Raw genomic sequence first — 21,808 nt, 5'->3', positions numbered from 1 at the left:
GCAAGTAAATTTTTGCACGCACCTAAGACGTGTTCGTTTTAAATCCCTAACTTCAGACAAAATTTGTAGTTCCAGACGCGAATTACTACTTCAACCGCGTATGTCTGAAGTTGTGTCCAAAAAGGATATAATTGCAAAAAAAGGAGAAAAAAAAAATTGAACTTAGGCTACAGCTTAAACAGTGGCCCTATAATCGGTATATTTGTTCGCTTCCCATTTCCCATTTTATAATACCAGTTTAACAAACTTAAAAAGCGATAGACAAGTTACATATTAAAACCTAAGACACGAATAGTAAACATTAAAAAATATTGCAGCATGATGTGCTTTTGAGGCTCAAGCGTGTACCCTTTTATCAGAGGAATCCAGTTGACCATTACACAATTCTTCCTTTTGTCAAGCAATGTCACCTTTCAGAATATATTTATATTTCAATTTTTCAAATATAATTTACATTTTTATTTAAAAAAAATAAAGGAAGAGGGAATTCAGTTGAACTAGTACCAGTTAGGTCTCCTCTGTTATCTGAATGATGCATTACCCAGATATGAGGCAAGCAACAGTTATATTCACCTCCATCTGAGTATTGCCGAACCCCATGTAAGGCCAGCCCCAAATCCAGCAGCAGCAATGACGTGTCCTGCCTGCACCTTCCCGCTCCGAACAGCTTCATCCAATGCCAAGGGAATGGATGCAGCACTGGTATTTCCATAATTTGCCAAATTGGAGATGACACGCTCCGATGGCACCTCTAACCGTGTTGCTATAGCATCGATAATCCTTCGGTTTGCCTGCACATATCCATACCCTATAAGCAGCTTCTCTCCACTTCATACTCAGGCGTAAAATTTAATGCATGAAACTCAAAAGGAGCACTAAGAGCTTTACTGAATTATCTTTAGCTGTATTTCTGTCATTTAATAATAAGAAATTCTTCTATAGTGGGATTCAACAATATGGTGCACTAGGCCATTAGCCAAAGCATATTCTCTCTACTTTGCCTACTGAAAATTACAACCTTTGCTTTTGGTAATATAGTTGCGGGAGGAATCTGCTTAGCACTACTATAGTGGCGGTTGTCGTTGAACCTATTTTATATTAACCTCTTCTATATACTGTCGGGCATAGTGTATATTCACGCATGCCTATTACTAAGTGTTATGGTAACACTATGAAAAAGACTTTTCTTTTCTTTAAGATTACAAGTGATGATAGACTATAATTACGTATTTTAGTCAATTATTACACTCTAATTTAGAGCACTTTAGTTGAGTTTGCGCTTTAATCGCTAGTGTTTTGCACTAACGGTGTGTTTTATGCCTTGTAGGAGTGATTCCGAGCTATATAGATATTATAGAATGAAACTAAGTAATTTGGATCTTTGAAGTCTGAGTCAGAGCTCAAGGAATTAAGCCGGGATCGCGTTTGGGGGTCAAATTTGATAATTAAGTACGAATGAAGACTCGAAGAGGCATATTGCGCACTGTCTAGTAAAATAGACATAACTTTTTGCTCAGAACTCTATTTGGGCTTCATAATATATGGTTGGAAAGATAACTCAAAGAGCTACAACTTTCATGTTTTACATTTTTCCAAATTCCAAACGGAACAGGGTGAAAAACCGCGGTTACGGCAGGACCGGGATAGGACCGCGGTAGAGCAGAGCTGCAGATTCAGAGGGCCTATTTGGCCGCGGTCCCGGCGGAACCGCGGTGGGGACCGCGGCAGGACGCGTAAATTTCAGGGACCAAAGTGCAAAACACGAGATTTTAAGCCCTAAACCTATATTAAACCAAGGAAGCCGGCCAAGAAAGGGGAGAGGATAGATTTGAGACACAGATTCGACCTAAGGAGGCAAGAACGCATTGGGAGCAAGGCGGAGAATTCTTCCACGAGTTTTTCCTTCCTCTTCCTATTTTTCATTGTTGGTTATGACTTTTAGTATTGTAGTTTTACATACTATTATGAATAGCTAAATTGTTATCTAGAGTTTTGATAGAACCTTTTGTAGGATAAATTCTTGTTATGTTTTTATATAATTGAGCCATAGCTTTTCTCTATTTGTTCAACTACGTTTATATTCTGGTTGATTGAAGAGCTCTCAATTAGCTGTACCTATTTAGTATGCATAACTCGGGAGAGAGTGCATATTTAGGTAAGTGTTGAACAACATCACTCCCAAAGTATAAGAGGGATCTATAACTGCGGGTTTAAAGGCAGGATTAGGAATAACGGAGCCTTGGGTGCGATTTGAAGTGAGCTGTATTAAAAGCCAGCTAGCGTAGCTCGGGAGAGTGTGTCTACTAAATTGTCGTAATTACTCGGGAGATATTTACGGTAGTAAGAGTGCTCATGATCGGTAGAGAATACTTAGGCGAAATTATAGAAGACATAGCGGGAACGATTCCGACAATTGGGAAAATCATAACTCTAGACCTCCTTAATCTTGTCTCTAACCCTTAGTATATTTAGTTGTTAATTTAGTATTTTAATTTGTTAGTTAATTAGTTAAACACAAGAATCTAAATATCTATAAGTTAGTAATTGTTCAAGCTTGTCTTCTTGGTGATAGTGAACAACTGTAGCTAAACCTTAGTTCTCTGTGGGATTCGACTCCGAACTTGTAAACCGGATTATATTTGCATCGACCGCATTGTCCTTTTTATAAGGCATAGTTGGGCGTGATCAACAAGTCTGAAAAATATTGTCTAAAGATAACGTGTCATATATGAATGTAACTTGAGAATCAAACTTTTCTCGGAATACATCTGAAATTTAAATTTTTTCTCGTAACTGGTAAAGTTGTTGTCATGTGATCAGGAGGTCACGGGTTCGAACCGTAAAAATACAGCCTCTTGCAAAAATGTAGGTTAAGGTTGCGTACAATAGACCCTTGAGGTCTGGCCCTTTTCCGGGCCCCGCATTGCGGGAGCTTAGTGCACCAAACTACTTTTTTTTATTTTATGCAATGGTGGTACCATTCAATCTTGTAGAGCGAATGGACATGCAAGATCTTAGATTTTGGTATAAATTTCTTTGAAGACGGAAGAAAAAAAGTGTGAAATGTTTTCCTTACGAGATCAAACGACTTTCACTATGAAGATGGCCAGACACAACATCAAAGTGCAGCGCAGTGAATTCAAAGAGAAATGGTAACACACTCCGGTTCTACCTTCTTAATTTCATGGCAAAATACCCTAACCCCTCCCTCCCCTAAACTTGTCACGGATTATTAGTTACAGCCTTAAACTATCCGTGGTCTTAATTACCCTACTCAACTTGGCCTTTTGAGAGTCATTACCTTCCTAGACGCTGATGTGGCAAAAAGTATGGGTGGACTCGCCCGCCACGTGGATTTTCCCTGTATATATGACATTTTTTTGAAAAATAAAATATATTTTTATCTTTTTGAAAAAATTACTTTTTTAGATAATTTTTTTCGAATATAATTTATAATAAAACTTGGATAGAACTACATTAGTTAGAATAATTTTATTATTTGGCTAAAAATAATAAAATTTTAGTTAATCTTTTTTTGAATTTGATCTGAAAACTAAATAAAACTTGAATTTGCATTATACAATTGCAGTATAATGCAAGTGATTCGTTTTATTTCTTGCAATTGTACACTCTTTTTATTTTTTCTTTTGATGCAATGACTATTTATTTCAATTGTGTATTTTTACTTTTTCAAATAAAATCTGTAAAAAAAATTATTTTTTGAACACCATAATTTAGAGCTATATAAAAAATTATAGCCAAAAGAATTAATTTCAAACTATGTATTTTTTATAATTTTTTAGATGCCTTGACTATTTATTTCAATTGTATAAATCTTTATTTTCAGGTCAAATTCAAAAAAAGATTAACTAAAACTTTATTATTTTTAGCCAAATAAAAAAATTTAGCCTAAATAATGTATTTCTATCCAAGTTTTATTATAAATTGTATTAGAAAAAAATTATCTAGAAAAGTAACAAATATAAAAAGGTAAAATATATTTTATTTTTCAAAAAATGCCACATATACAGAAAAGTCCACGTGGCAGGCGAGTGTACCCACACTTTGCCACATCAACGTCCAGGGGTAATGGCTCTCAAAAGGCCAAGTTGAGGGGGTAATTAAGACCACAAATAGTTTAAGGCTGTAACTAATAATCCGTGCTAAATTTAGGGGGGTTTTAAGGCATTTTGCCTAATTTCACTTGTATAAGATCATCTGGAACTTTACTTTTAATTTATGGGATGGTAGAAAATATATTATATTATTGGGAGAATCGTGTCTATACTTAAAAGATGTTTCACTTTTAAAAATCACGAGAACATGTGATATTTACATCCGATATTATTTAAGGGTTGATGATCTTTATGAACTTATCTCTTGAGTGAAACATAATTTATTAAGAGAGAAAACCCAAATTAAATCAAAGGTTTTTAAAAAAAATATAATAACTAAAGCTAGGAAAAGGAAACATACCCAGCTAAAGAAGGTCAAGGCTATAATTGTAAACAAAAAGAAAAATATATAAGTTATGTACATTGTATATTTATTTTTAATATAACAAATTAATCAAACATCCAATAAGTTATATCTTTGCATTTTAATCTATGCATTATTAATCATGACTAATCCTTGTATCTAATTAAACTCCTAATGTTCATCTTTGCAGATTCATATGATATGTGATCAGAGGCGGATCCAGGATTTTAGGTTTATGGGTTCCTACAAAAATCTGAGTTAATAAACAATACTAACTGGATGAAGGACTGGGTTCCAAACTTAATATCCTTATACATTTAACGGATTTTTCAATACAAATATAGGTTCTAGACAAAAACTACTGGGTTCATGGGAAACCGTAACTATTGAACTGAATCCGCCCTATATGTGATCATCTTGTCTTCGACAAATAAGTCATCATACGGCAATCCATATTGATTATATCCATAAAAACTTGTACTTTTTTCTTTAGTATTAATTTATTAATATTGGTATTATACAGAATCATGCACAACATGACTCGATATACATGTGCAACGCATGTGCGGAAAGATTATTTTTAGCAAAAGTATGATGAAGGGCCGAAAATCATGTGCGGAAATTTCTATCTCAAAATCATACCTGATGGAGGAGCAACCAATCAAAATCAGATTGAGTGAAACCTGCCTTGTCTAAAGCTGCTTCAATTGATTGTGGGACAACACGGACAGCAAACTTAAAGATCTCTATGCCATTCATCTTGAGGCAGGAATAAGAGGAACCTTTGGGTGGAAAACCACTCCCAGAATGACTTGTACTTGATCCGTCTTCTGTTTCATTCTCTATAAAAGGAGCAATCAAGTGCCTGACGGTGGAAACCACTCTAGTTAGTGTCGATAAAAGCACAGTAGTAACTTATCCTAACATAACACGACTAATCTATACATACCTTTTACCATCACCGTCACTATGCAAGTCAAAACCAAACAAACCATCTTCTCCAATATCACAGGCCTAAGAAAAATGTTAATGTGAATTTTGAGAAACATGGATATAGGAAATGTGCATTGCTGGACAAGAATTTTTGTAATTGGCAACAACAGAACAAGACACGAGGTCACAAAAATGAATTTTTTTAAAGATTAGTCCGTCCTGAAGAAAGAAAACCTAGAATAAGTATGCCCCCCTGTTTTCCATTCGTTCAAAAACACTCCTTTATCAATACCTGCATAAGCACAGCACCAGCAGCGTCCCCAAAGAGAATACATGAACCTCTATCCGTCCAATCAACACAGCGAGAAATTGCGTCAGCCCCAATTACAAGAACATTCTTAAAACCACCAGCTGCAATAGGAAACAGAAATCTAAATATTACCAGAGCATATCCAGGAACAAATAAAACAGCAGCATTAGCTACGTATTCAACGTTTAATACATAGGTATATCCACAAAGGAATGATTATACAATTCATAGAACTTCATCGATGGCAAAATTGTACCTTTGATGTAGCATGTAGCAGAAAACAAACCCAGCAAGAACCCGCTACAAGCAGCTGTAATATCAAAAGCCAATGGATTGCTTTTGCAGCCGAGTGCTTTTTGGATCTAACAACAGACTAGTATCAGAAACTGATCAATTGTTACCCATAAATTCTGAAGCAGCATGGTTAAAGCTGTGAGTTCAAAATCCATGAAAGAACTAGAGAATAGATAAACACAAGAAAGGAAATAAAACTTGAGTAGGTAAATGTATCCCCAGTCAAATTTTCAGGATGGAGAAGCTATAATGATTTAAACATCAACGAAACACTTTCGAGTCAGTCTAACCAGCAAAACAAGGCAGTTTTGCAACATTCACCAATTAAATGAGCCAAGCATTTCACTTCAAAATTGCGATCTGTAATAATCCAGATTTATAGTAAGATCACATGTGGGCTGTGGCCAAAGAAGTTCAATCAGTCCCCAAGAAGAGCAACCTTATATCGAATTATCAACTCTCCATTGCTTTTGTTTATATCACTATGAGGGAAACACGTTTGATGCTCAATTTTCATATCAAGACCAAGAAATGAAAAAAGAAACATGTTCTTAACATCTGGTAAAACGTTAAAATCATTGCCGGTGTGAGAATGTACGAGAGAAATATCTATTTATTAACAATGGTACAATGAGTCTATATATAGTAGGAGTAGAATATGTCCTAGTCTCATATATATAGTACATATTCTACTTACTACATATGAGACTAGGACATATTCTACTCCTACACTACATATGGGACTAGCACTATTTACACATAACTATCTAACACTCCCCTCAAGCCAGAGTACACAAATCATATGTACCGAGCTTGTTATATATGTAACTAATACGAGGACCAGTAAGAGACTTGGTGAAAATATCTACAAGCTGATCATTTGACCTAGCCCTAAGCAACAAAACCAGGTGATTGCTAATAAACAGAAGTTGGCCGAAACGTTGCCGGAAAAATTTGAAAATAGTGAGACTAAACCGAATTTCACACTACAAAATAGGTTCTAAAACACCACCAGAAAACAATTTTTTTTTTAAAAATAACTATTCACGCGCAGGAAAATAACTGTTCACGCTGGAAAAAATAAAAGTTGTCAGAATTTAATGTAATTTATATTGGTAGGCTCGGGATAACAGGACGAGTAAGTTGTCCTGAAGAAGTTTTGTCAAAAAGTGGCCGGAATGGCTCACACGCACCGGAAAAGTTATTGTAGCTCGTCGGAACCCTATTTCTGGCGGCGCGTGGAGGCGCGTGAGGGACTTTCTACCGGAACGATTGACTGGAGTTTTGTCGCCTGACTTTTCCGAACAAGATGGTAGTGTTGGTTTTCACACAACACTTACCAATGAGGAGATAACGCAAATCAATCTTGAGTCGTCAACCGAAAAGACGCACGGTGACTGACTTTTCTGTTCCAATAGGACTGAGGTTTCTGGAGTTTGATCGCACAAGGATTTCAGATCTGATGGTAGTACTGGTATATGCGCAGTATCACTGTAGCAGTGTTGAACCCTGGGAACAAGACGAAGTTACCGGAAAATTGCACAACGATGAGATCTTTCTTCCCGGATGTCGCTGGAATGACACACAACGATAATTTTCTCAAAGAAGCCCTGATACCATGTGAGAATGCATGGGAGAAAAATCTATTTATTAATAATAATACAATGAGCCCTATATATAATACATATTCTACTCCTACTACATATGGGATTAGGACATATTTTATTCCTACTACATATGGGACTCAGACACATTCTACCACATATGGGCCTAGGACATATTCTACTCCTACCATATATGAGACTATTTACCCATAACTATCTAACAACTAGTTCTTATTCATCGGGTTAATGATTACTTTGCACAAGTTTTATCTTATCTCTGCAAGGAGCTGCACTTAATTGTTTCAAGCGGGACAACAACTCCAAGCTTAGAAAATGCACCACGAGAATTAAACTGTATATTGTGAATGAATTGCTGGATGTGCGCTGTGTTCTGTAGGTCAAAATAGAGAAACAAGAAGTGAGAAAAAAGAAGAACCGGCCTCTGAGCTCGGAAGCTCCATGGCACATGCATTTCATGTTTTTATTCTGGTTATTCATACTATCCCTATGAATAAAAGTGAGCACAAATGCAGTTTCTTTCCCAACGCTTTACTCAAAATTAGCAAAACCACTCCAAACGGAAAAAACTATTTCGGTATAACTAATTGTTGATTGACTTAATTATTAGGAAAGAATTGATTCTGATTGAAAAAGATTTGATTTTGATTGAAATTTGATTTATTCTGATTGATTGTAAATTGATCATAATTTATTTTCCTTCCTAAAATAGCAATAGCTTAGTGTATAAATATCTTTGCTTAGGGAAGTAAGAAATACACATAAATACAAGAAGTTTTTTCTTCTTCTCAAAAATCTACAAGTATCAGAGCCATTGCGACCTTTTTGAGGTGAGTTATCTCCCTCGCAGCACTAGGGTTCCGTTTTTATCAAAGAGGTCGAGTTTTCTCTCTCTTGGTGGCTATTCACAACACAAACCCCTTTGGGTTCCGTTGAGAAAGATTTTATTTCCGGCGAGGCAGATTATTTTTTGAGCAATTTTCTTTAGATTTCCTTCTGATTGGGCAGAAAATATGGAGACATTCAAGAAGACGATTTCTGGAGAAATCTTGTCTTCGGATGAAATTCAACTTCTTCGTCCCCTCTTAACCAAACTTGACTCCACTAATGTTGCCACATCCAATTATGTGCAATCAGGTATTGCCTTTGCTGCTCACCTTAATTCTTGGATTGTTGATTTTGGTGCAAATAGACACATGACAGGCTATTCTAAAGGCATTCAAAACTATTCTCCGTGTCTCAAAGGAGATAATGTTAAAATAGCCAATGACTTTGTAACACCTATCTCTGGAACAGGGTCTGTCGTTTGCACTCCTAATATTAAACTATCATCCGTGCTCTATGTCCCTGAGTTCCCTATCAATTTTTTATCCGTTAGTGCCATCACCAAAGCTCTAAACTGTAAAATCGAGTTCTTTTCCGATCATTGTAATTTTTAGGATCTTCAAACAGGGAAAAGGATTGGCAGTGGTAGATTGTATGATGATTTATATATATTAGATGGAATTCAAAACTCCGGTCAAGCCTTTTTTCGGGAAAGTAAGGATGTCAACCAAGAAATAATACAGCGGCATAGACGATTAGGACACCCATCATTCTTTGTTTTGAAGAGGTTATATCCCGATTTGTTTTCAAGGACTCAATTTGAATCTTTGTTTTGTGATGCGTGTGAATATGCCAAGCATACTAGAAACTTTTATCCTGTGAGTGACAATAGAAGCATAACTCCGTTTATGACTATTCATTCTGATGTACGGGGTCCAACACAAACTGTTTCATTGTCTGATAGTCGATGGTTTGTTACTTGCATTGATTGCTGCACTAGGAGGACTTGAGTTTATTTGCTAAAAGCCAAAAGTGAAGTTTTCTCTTGTTTTCAATCATTTCATAAGATGATTTGTACTGAGTTTGATGCCAAAATAAAAATCTTGAGAACTGACAATGGCAGTGAATACATGGATAAAAGATTTGGTGTTTATTTGGAGTCCAATGGGATAGTCCATCAGACTAGTTGTTCGTACACTAGTACACAAAATGGGGTCGCTAAAAAAGAAATAGGCACTTATTAGAAGTAGCACGACCTTATGTTCACCATGAATCCACCAAAACCTTATTGGGGATGTTATTTAAGTGGTTGTCTATCTTATCAATAGAATGCCACTTAAAACCCTCAATTTTCAAAGTCCTCTGGAAGCTTTAAAGTATAAGAATGAATATATTGTTCATCCAAAAGTGTTTGGGTGTGTTTACTTTGTCCATACTAGAAATTCCGGGAAACTTGGTCCTAGAGCTATAAAATGTGTTTTCATTGTGGGTATTCCCCGACAAAGAAAGGTTACAAATGTTATCATCCTCCCTGTAGGAGATCTTTTGTTAGCATGGATATTACTTTTCGAGAATCTGAGCCCTATTTCAGTATTACCTCATCACCTCTTCAGGGGGAGAGAAGTAAGGAGAAAGAGGGGATTCTGCCTAGTTCTATTACTGGACCTCTTGATGACTTTGTCACAGGGGAAAATGAAATTGGAGAAGAATTCCGGGGGAAACTATTGGACATTTGGATAGCCTGATTTGAAAACTTACTCAAGATAAAATAGAGCAAAAGAAGCCATCATGCAATCTACTAAAGCTTAACTTTCTTCTACTGGTAAGTTATCTACATTTCCTAATGAGTTATATGAACCTATTGCTCACAGAAAAGGAGTCAGATCTTGCACCACCAAACACCTTTTATCTAATTTTGTCTCCTATAATTCTTTGTCTCCCTCCTATAGAGCCTTTGCCTTGTTTATTTCTTCTGTGTCTATTCCCCTGAATTGGAGGGAAGTTTTTGCAGATCCTAAATGGAAGCAAGCTATGATTGAAGAAATGAAGGCTTTGTCAAAAAATGAGACTTGGGAACTTGTCACTTCACAACCAGACAAGAAGTTGGTTGGCTGCAAATGAGTTTTCACTGTGAAGCATGAAACTGCTGGCTTGATTGAAAGATTCAAAGCAAGATTGGTGGCTAAGAGTTATGGAGTGGATTATCAAGAGACATTTGCCCCTTTTGCTAAGATGAACACTATTAGAATTCTTTTGTCTTGTCTAGCTAATCTTGATTGGGACTTGCAACAATTTGATGTGAAGAATGTATTTCTTCATAGAGACTTAAAAGAAGAGGTGTATATGGAGATCCCTCCTTGATTTCATATTGCGCAAAGTCAAGGAAAGGTATGCAGATTGAAAAAGGCCTTGTACGGACTGAAGCAATCCCCCAGAGCTCGGTTTGACAAATTCTGCAAAGCAATGATCTCCTTTGGTTACCAACAAAGCAATGTTGATCACACCCTCTTCATAAGACATCATACAGGTAAACTCACTCTTCTCATAGTTTATGTTGATGACATAGTAATGAGAGGAGATGGCCCGATTGAAGAAGTTATTGGCACATGGTATTGAGATCAAGGATCTAGGAGTACTTCTTGGGAATTGAGGTTGCTAGATCAAAAAGAGGAATCTCTATTTCTCAGAGGAAGTATATTCTGGATCTCTTGAAAGAAACTAGTATGACAGGTTGCAGACCCGTGGAATCGCCCGTTGAAAGCAATCACAAGTTACAAAGCGGAGTTGGAGAGTCGGTTGATAAGGAGAGATATCAGAGGTTGGTTGGAAGACTCATTCATCTCTCCCACACTATACCGGACATAGCCTATTTAGTTAGCTTGGTGAGTCAGTTCATGCATGATCCCCGAGATCCTCATATGCAAGGTGTCTTTTATATTTTGCGGTATCTAAAGTCTGCTTCAGGGAAAGGTCTACTTTTCTCCAAACATGATAACCTCCAAATAGAAGCCTTTACAGACATGGATTGGGCTAGATCTCTGGATGACATAAGATCTACATCCAGTTACTATACGCTCGTAGAAGGAAACTTAGTTACTTGGAGAAACAAGAAGCAAAGTGTAGTTGTTACATCATGTGCGGAGGCAGAATATAGTGCTATGACCTAGGTTGTTTGCGAACTGCTTTGGCTACAAAAGCTACTAGAGGAATTGAGACTGTCTAGAAAAGGAAAACTTTACTTTGTGACAATAAGGTTGTCATCACTATAACTCATAATCCAATATAACATGACCGAACAAAGCATGTGGAAATTGATCGACACTTCATCAAAGAAAAAATTACAAGTAGCGTATTGAGTTTGTTTCATGTGCCATCAGGAAAACAATTAGCTGATATGTTTACCAAGGGTCTCAACAAACGAAATTTTCATACACTGGTTTGCAAGTTGGGTATGTGCGACATCTTTGCACCAACTTGAGGGGGAGTGTTGATTGACTAAATTATTAGGAAAGATTTGATTCTAATTGAGAATGATTTGATTCTGGTTGAGATTTGATTTTATTCTGATTGATTGTAATTGATTATAATTTATTTTCCTTTCTAAAATAGTCATAGAAATTAGTGTATAAATACCTTTGCTTAGGGACGTAAGAAATACACAGAAATACAAGAAGCTTTTTCTTCTTCTCAAAAATCTACACTAATCTACTGTAAAAACTAGTGAATTTTGTTGCTCCAAGATATAGAAATAATTGCTACTTTACCGAGTCATACCAGGGGAGCACTGCCAAAACGGTCATCTCCAGTTGAAGAACACATTAAAATTAGGTCAACATCTTTAGGATTAACCTCTGCCATCTCTAGAGCTTTCCTTGAAGCCTCTATAGCCAGACCTGTTAAATTCTCTTTGCCTGCACAAGCATATATCAGATTGCGGCCGTATGGAAATGTGTTCTGATATTTCCCATAAACATCAGAGTTACAGACAACATTTGCTAACAGGTCAGCATAATTTTAACTAGAAGAAAATTCAAATGTATGCAGTAAATTGAAATAGGAAAGATCTTTATAATGGACAGAGGAGAGGAATGAAACAAATATTACTAAACAATTGGCTGATATATTAACACATCATGCTTCTATTGCATTTTTTTGTCAAAGAGAAGAACAAGATAACCTGTATAGGTAGTATGCATCAAGATCAAAGGAAGATTCACCTGAAAGAACCCTACGATTACGAATCCCGGTCCTTACAGATATCCATTCATCATTAGTGTCAACAATTTTTGCAAGATCATCATTGGAAACTTTCAGACTTGGTACTGCAGAGCCACATCCTACTAGTTTGCAGCCAGTGTTAACTAGTCTGTACATGGGATAAATAGTAATGCAAGATGTTCTGTGACAACAATCTAAAATAATATTTAGCCTGCTCTTCCAAAATCAGAATTTTATTAATAAGATATGGCAAAGAAATACTCCAATGGCCAGGAGTTCAACGAAAATGGACAAAAAAGAACTCAACTGGAGCTAAGATAATACTATAATTCCATAACTCCCTCTATAGGCTTCTTAGGATCCAAAGAAGATAAATTCCCTAGAGAAAGACGAAACTGAAGAATATAAGAGCTCTGAGCAGGGATAAGCACTCCACCAAAAGAAATCATCTACTTCACATAGTACAATAGACCATAGGTTTTGGCTGTTGGAATTTCATCTGGCCTTTTATCTTGCTCAATTTGCAGATATTGGCATTGATTAGCCTAGTTCACATCCTTTACTTTCAGACAACTACTTCTAGCCCTATTTCAGCTTTGCAGTATTTTACTTGTATCTGCCATTTTCAATAGATATCTCTGGCCGTAATTTCAACCTTACTGTTTATATCTAAATTTTAGGGGTTCCTCGATATGCTAAGATACAATGTAATGTGCAAAAGTTTACTTCATTCACCTAGCCGTAGAAAAGAGGCTGACCTTCTGATGCAAAGTAGAAACACAATAAATCCGCAATCACAGACTAACCTGATTTGGTATCTAATTTGTGCAAGGGAGTATCAAAATCAGATATCCACATCAAGAAGTTGATAAGTTGTACGGATACTCTTCTGTGAGGCCTTTAGGGGAAAACAGTTTGGCCAAAGGAAACAATATCACACCATAAAAGTATCTTTGAATTAGCAGCCTAGCTTAGCCCAATAAGTAATATTAGAGCCAATGGTTTAGACAAACGAGTATGTAGATGACGAAGTGATGGCATGGGCCTCGACATAATGCCTTTTCCCGTCTACGAGCCGATTTACTACGTTTATCCATAGCTTCGAGATGCACAAACATGGTAGCCACAAATACCCGAATAATGTGGGTGACACATATTGCATCTCCGAATAAGCCTAAGAATCATGGTGATGGGTACGTCATGTGGAACTTAGTTTGAGGGAGGGATAGTTGGGCGTGCACAATAAAAGTGTAGTGATACTCTTAATTGTATGAGACTTTTTGGGCAACCGTATGGATTGACCCAAAACAAACAATATTGGAAAATTACCAGTTATGAAAAGTAAGTTAGTACAAAGATTAGCCAATTCATAAATATTACCAATATTAGCCAATTAGCTACTTGTAGCCAAAAAAAGTCAAATTAGAAGGAGATATGGCTCTGCAGTTTGGGAGTTTAAATTTCAATTTTGGGATGCTTTGGTAGAGTTTTGAGGTAGTTTGAATTGAAAATTCGAAGTAGAAGATGAACATAGAAAAAGATGATATGTGTATCACGCTCTGTATCATTTGTTTATCACATATGTATCAAATGTGTACCAGATGTATATCCATATATACATGCGTGTGAGATACATGCGTTATACATGTTTAATACATGTGTTGCGAAAGAATTTTTTGAACTTGATTTTAACTATGAATTTTGATACCAAATCACCTCCAATCTTTCTCAAAAATTTTGTATATTGACTCATTTATATGTTTTCAATGAATTTAAACCATACCCATTGAAAAGGGTCCCGTTTTGCTGAGGAATATATATATATATATATATATATATATATATATATATATAGAAGGAGATATTTGCGTGTGATTCTTGGAAAGAAAGATCCTTATTTATTTGAGTTTTCAATTTTTGTATATGTTTGACTAGTTTTGGTATGTCTATGATTAATAGCTAAAGGTTGAAAAATTTTGACTTATTTTGGACATTTCCGTAAGATTCCCAACAATATTATACAGTATCTTTGGGCTTAGTTAGCCCAACAAAACAGAAATCCACCACATGATACGAGAATTTTTAGGAAATAAACAGTTATCGCAAACTTCATTAATTGATATGCTTCTGAAAAGAGGATGAGTAAAGAGATGAAATACATTACCTTGAAAGTTGAGATTGATTGAGCGAAAGCTCGTCTGCACCTTTAGAAGTAGTGGAACACGTTATGTTGTTGATAGTTCCAACAAAGAATGAACACTCAACCCTTTGTATGCGAGAAAATCTCCTCCTTAAAATAGGTACTGCTGGCATGAAGTACCTGTTTCATTGGTTATTCATTAGCAGCAAATCAAAATTTGACAGATGTATAGAAGGGGAAGACACAAGGTGAGACTTTTTAAATATAACGGAAAAATGCCAAAACGGTCAACTAGAATTAAAAAAAAATATTTAAATTCCACGTATTATTTAATTACTGGTCTAATCCAATTAAGTAAATAGAAAAGGGCCAAAACTATCCCTGAACTATTACTGAAGGGCTAAATATACGTAAAAATTGCACGGGGCGCCCTATTTGGTCGTCCCCATTTAACCTATACCCATTTTTTAAAAAACTTTTAACTTGTACCCACTTTTTAAATAACTTCAGCCCCTTTCTCCTCCTCCTTCCTTTTCCTCTTCTTTTTTTTTTTAAATTCCGTTCCCATTTCCCACTCCGGAGGATTATCCTTCAAATTTCTTCAGGTTTTTTCAAGATTTTGACTTTCTTTCTTTCTATTGATAACAATACCATTATTAACTCAAAACGTTGAGACTGAAATGCTAGGGAAAAGAAGACTAACAAGCCTTGCTTCAACAACGATTCAATGTCATTTTGTGGAACTTGCGGTTGAAGCATATCGGGGAAATTGCTTTTTAGACATCTTTGTGTTTGTTCCACGAAATATAGTAGGATAATTTTGTGAACTGTCAGAGATAGACAATCAAAACCAATGAATTCATAGCTACGAAGGCACAAAAAACGCCAGCATTCTCGGGCAGACAAGGAGAACAAGTTGAAAATAATCCGTTTTCGAGTTTTCGAGTTTTCAAATCAACAGAAAATGGAATCTACTAAGCCATTTACAAAACAAAAACTTTCGCCAGTTACAAAAACAAAAACTTTAGCTCTAGAACTGAAATTCGCCAGTTACAAAAACAAAAATTTCAGCTCTAGAGCTGAAGTTCGCGAGTTACAAAAACAAAAACTCGCGAGTTACAAAACAAAAACTTCGCCAGTTACAAAAACAAAAACTTCAGCACAGTTGGTTCAGCACACTTGCTACTTGAGGCCCGTCTACTAGAATGCTGAAGTTTTGCGTGATTGTCTTTGCTACTTCAGCCCCGTATGCTGAAGTTATGCGAAAAAGCGGGTACGCTTGCAATTTTTTTTTTGCAAAGCGGGCACAAGTTAAAACGTGACACAAAAAGCGGGTATAAATGCAAATGCCCCTATATATACCCTCGATCGACCTATCGGTCCAAAAATAACCCAATAATTTCACCAATTGAAAAAATGGCCAAACCCGCCATAAACCCACTTTTCACCTTAAAAAGATCTATCCTAGAATTTTTTTGCCAATTTATAAGAATCACGAAGAAAGAAACTAAAAGAGTGTTTGGCTAAACTTATAAGTTGATCAAACTGGCTTATATACACCTTTTGGTTTATGTACGCGTTTGGTAAATACCCAAAGTGTTATAAGCTAAAAACAGCCATAAATCATAAGTTGGTCACCCCCAACTTATGCTTTTCTGCTTATAAGCACTTTTAGTTTGACCGAAGATTTTACTAATTTATCCTTTTGATTCCCAAAATATTTTTTCCAAAATAAATTTCCTAACTTTCTCTTCATTCCATATTCGTTGTTCATCCTTTTCATTACAAAGAAACTTTTTAATTCATAATCTTTTATAAAACTTTTAAGGATATTTTAGTCATTTTAATAAAAGAACAACTTATCAATACTTTTCTACCAAACGCAACAACTGTTTATTATCAGTTTTACCATGTCTATCCAAAAACAAAAATACTTATTAAAAAATCAGTTTCAGTGTTAAAAATATTTTCCAGTAATTCAAGCTTATTCGCTAATCCAAACAGGCTCTAATTTTTTTCTTCATTTCATTTGTAATAGCTTAACAACAACAAAATAATACATTGCACATATATAGATAGAATCTATTTACATATAGAAAAATCATAGAATTACCATATGTTATAAACATAAGCAGCTAAATACCATAAACGAAAACATGCTAAATATCATGATTCTTTCATACGTCTTCAAATTAGAAATAAATAAGGTTTTAATCGTTTCAATTCTCATGAAAAAAAAAGTAGCGAAAGATAGCATTCTAGGAAAAATATTGGCCTCAATTGAGATTTTCACAAGAAGATAATATTGACACTAGGTGTAATGAATATCCGTAATTTGATTTTTTATTTCTTGTGAAGGATATGATGTCCAATAACTAGTAGTCAGTCACTGACCAATATTACCCTATTAATTTCGAACTAATTTGACCACCTAGGTGTTCACTAAAAAAAATTAGGTATTAATATTAAGCAAAATAAACAAGAGGGAGGAAGTAGAATAAGAATGGTCATTAAAATAATTTTTCCGGTGAGATTTTATGCTTTCAGGGCTGGTTAGTATTTGGGTTGGGTAAGTTAGAAAATCAGGTATTTTTGGGGAGCCTTTTTGAACCGATAAGTGGAGAGAGAGTATATTTAGCCCTTGATCAATAGTCCAATGATATTTTTGACCCTTTTCTATTTATCTAATTGAATTAGACCAGTAATAAAATATATGACATGTGAAATTTAATTCAAGTTGACCGTTAGTTATAAGGGCTTAAATAAGCTGAAAAGATAACGTTGAGGGCATTTTTGGACTGACAAGTGAATGGAGGGTATATTAGCCCTTGGCCAATAGTTTAGGGACAATTTTGGCCATTTTCCGTAAATATAATATAATTATAGTCCGACGAATTTTTTTAACTTTTACTCCTAATATTTTGAGAAAGAATAGTAACATTTAGAAGTTGATTACACATGAAAAAGTATTGTCAAAGGCAAAAGGATTTAAAAAGGATTTATTGGGGCTTTAAGCGCAAAGAGCACTTAAAGTGCGGGCTTTAGAAAAAAAATGCAATGAAAGAAAAAATAAAAATATATATGTAATTCAAGAACAAAGTAACAAATTCATTCGTAATATTTTCCTTTACACCTGATACACTTGTTTTACTATTATATTTGTTATGTACTGCCCTTTATTCATGATAAAACTCCTGGGCAATGAGACGCGTGTCCTAGTGCCTTGCTTTACACTGAAGCACAGTTTAAGCGAGGCGAAGCGCCTTTGTTGAGTTTTTCTCAATTTTAGGGTTTAAGTGTGCCTTAAATAAGTTTTTGAAAATACTGTGAAAAAGTAGAAATATATTATATTGTATAGAATTCAAAAAAATATACAAAAATTGATGTAAACATCTAGTCACATCACATTAATATATGCAACAAATACATTCCACCGTATCACTGAATTCCTAATCACATTATTTTTTTTTACGAGTCATAGTCAAATATAAAAGTAAGAACTACTCTCTTATTTATGTGAGACTAATTCCTTTTTATGTCCAAACAAAAAATGATACCTTATTATATTTAGAGAAAAGTTTAACATCAAAATTCTCATTTTACCGTAAGAAAATAAATTATAATCACACAAATATATGACTTGTAAACTATAAATTTCAATTTTTTTGCTCTACAAAATTGTACCTAATCAAATACCATCCCATAAGTCAAGACTAAAAGTTCTGACACGCGAGCAATCAAATGCACATGGTGCACAGAGGAAGTTTGTGCGGCACACAAGGAAAGCTCAAGACGTAAGGCGCGACAACTGGTACTCCCTCACTTACGTTTTATGTGATACTATTATTTAACTGAGCATGAGCTTTAAAAAATAAAAAATAAACTTTTAAAATTTAAAAATAAAATAAAATAAATAAATAAAAAGACAACTTTAAAATTAAATTATTTCTGAATACAACATATTAGGTTAGGACAGACTGAAAAAGGATTTATGTCCCCACTTATCGACGTGGTTGTACATGCAACTTCAGCCTTAACTAGAGGTCTCGGGTTCGAGTCTCTGGGTATGGAGTCACCTTTGTTAGGGAGCATTTTAACTCTCAGTGTGGGATTTATCGGCGCGAATCCAGCTTTAGTCAAACCCCAATGTGGCTACTGGACACTGGGTAGGAACAAGGGCGGATATAGTGCATTATGTACGGGTTCAATTAAACTCATAACTTTTGACGCACAGTAAAAATTTATATGTAAAAATTCATTAAAATCACAAAAATAGTTGATATGAACTCATAACTTTATAAAAATATAATATGATCAATACTAAAAATATTAAAAATTGAACTCACAGGGTTTAACTTTTGGATCCGCTTGTGAGTGGGAACAAAATAAAATAAACTTGAGCCTAGCCTCGTGGCGTTTAAAAGTTGTCTTAGCTTGTTTGGGGCTAACCCCAAACCCAATTGCAAAGCATTGATTTTGACTGGATGATGTAAACTGGAAAAAGAGTACGAGGGTAAGATATAGATCTCCCCACGCCAAATGACAAGTGGGAGTCTTAATTAGGATATTTTCGAAGGGCAACGATGAATTGAAGAACTGACGACTGTTCAAAAAGATCAGTGATCACATTCCTCGCTACCCAGGCCCATCTAGGGTTTTTTCCTTGAATGTGTACCAAAGAATGAATCAACAGTTCAAAATCATTACTTCCTCTTCCAATTTATGTGAATATTTTTTCTTCTCGAAAATAAATTTAACTAAATTTTAAAGCTAAATTGGATTAGATTAACTTAATATTTTAAAATTAAACTTTAAATAGTCAAAAACTATATGAAAAATATTATAAGCTATAATTCTTCTCATGTTAATACCATAAAAAATTAATACATTTCAAAATGTCTGTTAAAGTTTACATGAACCTCAAAAAACGAAAATGTAAAACAGAGAGAGTAGCTTTTATAAAAATGAAGTACTCACGAAGTGGGTGGTTGATGCTGCCGTGTTCTGCTGATTCCAAACCCACCAAGTATTTGAGTTGTGTTCGCCATAAAATCGTCAAACTCTGCGAGCTGCAGCTGCCGCGCTAGCTTGTCAAGAACTTACCAAATAAAGCAGGTGGAGAAATTAAAAGAAACAGTCAGCTTGAGTTTTAGAGTATAGAATGATAGAATGGAAGAATCAGAGAATTTTTTGTGGAGAGGGATTGTGGAATATTCCGTTGCACAACGAGCAAGAGAGACGATACGAGCATCCAAATTTTGTGTGTGATTGTATCATTGTATGAAGAAGCACATGACATGTATGATTAAAGAATGTTCAAAAATAGTACCCCTTCCGCATTACTCATCCTTAACGCCTAGTTGAAAATTAATTTTGGAGATTCGAATCCGCTTCTCTTCATTTCATGTATAAGTTATTCTAATTACTAATGTCAACGAGACAGTTGGCAGTGTTCAATTGTAAGATGATTTACTATTTTTCTCCAAATAATCCTTATAAATATATCACTTTGTGATTATTGAAATATTTTTAGAATAACCTCCTTTGATGTATATGTAGTATTTTTCTTAATGGAAAATGGTCAAAATTACATTTATCATTTGGTAAATAGTTTAAGATTTCCTCTCGTCCATCTATTGATCCAAAAATACTCTCATTGTATGGGCCCCACTTTTAATGCATTAATAGTAATTTGTTGGGCCACATGGCTCATTGGATAAGAACAAAGACATATGAGTATAGCATATCTGGATATGTCTCGTGATTCTCTGGATACTCCTGTTTATGTGTCTATATCCGCTGGGAATTCTATTATTGTAGATCGTGACTACCATTATTGTTTGGTGACTATTTGGTGCTATGAGACTAGGGTTGATCTTCAGTTGCTTAATATGATAGATTTTGATGTGATTTTGTGTATGGATTGGTTATCTCTGTATCATGCTATTCTTGATTGTCACGCTGAGACCATGATGTTGGCTATGGGGGAGTTATGGATGTTGGAGTGGAGAGGTTCCTTGGGTAATGTTCCTAGTAGAGTGGTGTCTTTTCTGAAGGCTCAATGGATGGTTAAGAAGGGAAGTTTGGTGTACTTAGCCTTTGTGATGGATGTTAGTGTTGATACTCCTACCGTTGAGTCGGTTCCAGTAGTGAGGGAGTTTCCAAATGTGTTTCCAGCAAACCTTTCGGGCATACCACTCGATAGGGATATTGATTTTGGTAATGACTTGGTGTCGGGTACTCAACCCATATCTATTCCACTGTACCGCATGACTCCAGCTGAGTTGAAGGAATTAAAGGAGCTATTGCAAGAATTGCTAGATAAAGGTTCCATTAGGCTGAGTGTTTCACCTTGGGGTGATCCGGTTTTATTTGTGAAGAAGAAAGACGGTTCCATGAGAATGTGCATTGACTATAGGCAACTGAACAAGTTTACCATCAAGAACAAGTATCCACTGTCGTGTATTGATGATTTATTCGATCAGCTCCAGGGTGCGAGAGTATTCTAAAAGATTGACTTGAGATCGGGATACCATCAGTTGAATATCAGGGCTTTAGATATTTCTAAGACAACCTTCAAGACCCGTTATGGGCATTATAAATTCTTGGTGATGTCTTTTGGGCTAACCGGTGCCCTAGCAGCTTTCATGCACTTGATGAACAACGTATTTCAGTCGTATCTGGATTCTTTTGTCATTGTATTTACTGATGATATATTGGTGTATTCTTGCAGTCGGGAAGAGTATGGGCAGCATTTGAGGATCGTGTTCCAACCTTTAAGGGAGAAGAAACTATATGCTAAGTTCTCCAAGTGTGAGTTCCCGTTACACTCGGTGGCATTCCTGGGTCACGTGGTGTCTAGTGAGGCGATTAAGGTGGATCCAAAGAAGATTGAAGCAGTTCAGAGTGGGCCCAGACCTTCTACTGCTATGGAGATTTAGAGTTTCTGTGGGTTGGCCGGGTATTATCGCCGCTTTATGGAGGGGT

At 35.6% G+C, this 21,808-nt stretch overlaps 1 protein-coding gene across 4 annotated transcripts; it reads right to left on the bottom strand.

The window, feature by feature from the left end:
* Positions 1–324: 324 nt before the first annotated feature.
* Positions 325–20,236, bottom strand: LOC104242118 (beta-ketoacyl-[acyl-carrier-protein] synthase III, chloroplastic-like). Of its 4 annotated transcripts, XR_714904.2 has the most exons (10): positions 19,799–20,236; positions 14,846–15,001; positions 12,681–12,829; positions 12,238–12,374; positions 5,979–6,084; positions 5,705–5,823; positions 5,429–5,493; positions 5,122–5,344; positions 505–791; positions 325–410 (listed from the first exon to the last, which is right to left on the bottom strand). XR_714904.2 is itself a non-coding variant. In XM_009797118.2 (9 exons), the coding sequence occupies exons 1-9, from the start codon at positions 19,867–19,869 to the stop codon at positions 570–572; spliced, it is 1,248 nt and encodes a 415-aa protein (XP_009795420.1). In that variant the 5' UTR covers positions 19,870–20,236; the 3' UTR covers positions 325–569. The 4 variants fall into 4 exon arrangements, 3 of the variants coding, with proteins under 3 accessions (XP_009795420.1, XP_070016129.1, XP_009795421.1); XM_009797118.2 differs by having other exon boundaries at positions 325–791; XM_070160028.1 differs by lacking the exon at positions 19,799–20,236 and adding an exon at positions 19,168–19,184 and having other exon boundaries at positions 325–791.
* Between the last annotated feature and the right edge of the window lie 1,572 nt (positions 20,237–21,808).

Source organism: Nicotiana sylvestris, chromosome 10 (genome assembly GCF_000393655.2).
Source record: "Nicotiana sylvestris chromosome 10, ASM39365v2, whole genome shotgun sequence".
NCBI classification, from domain to species: Eukaryota; Viridiplantae; Streptophyta; class Magnoliopsida; order Solanales; family Solanaceae; genus Nicotiana; species Nicotiana sylvestris.
The sequence above is the reverse complement of the archived record's forward strand: the minus strand, read 5'-3'. Positions and strand labels throughout refer to the sequence as shown.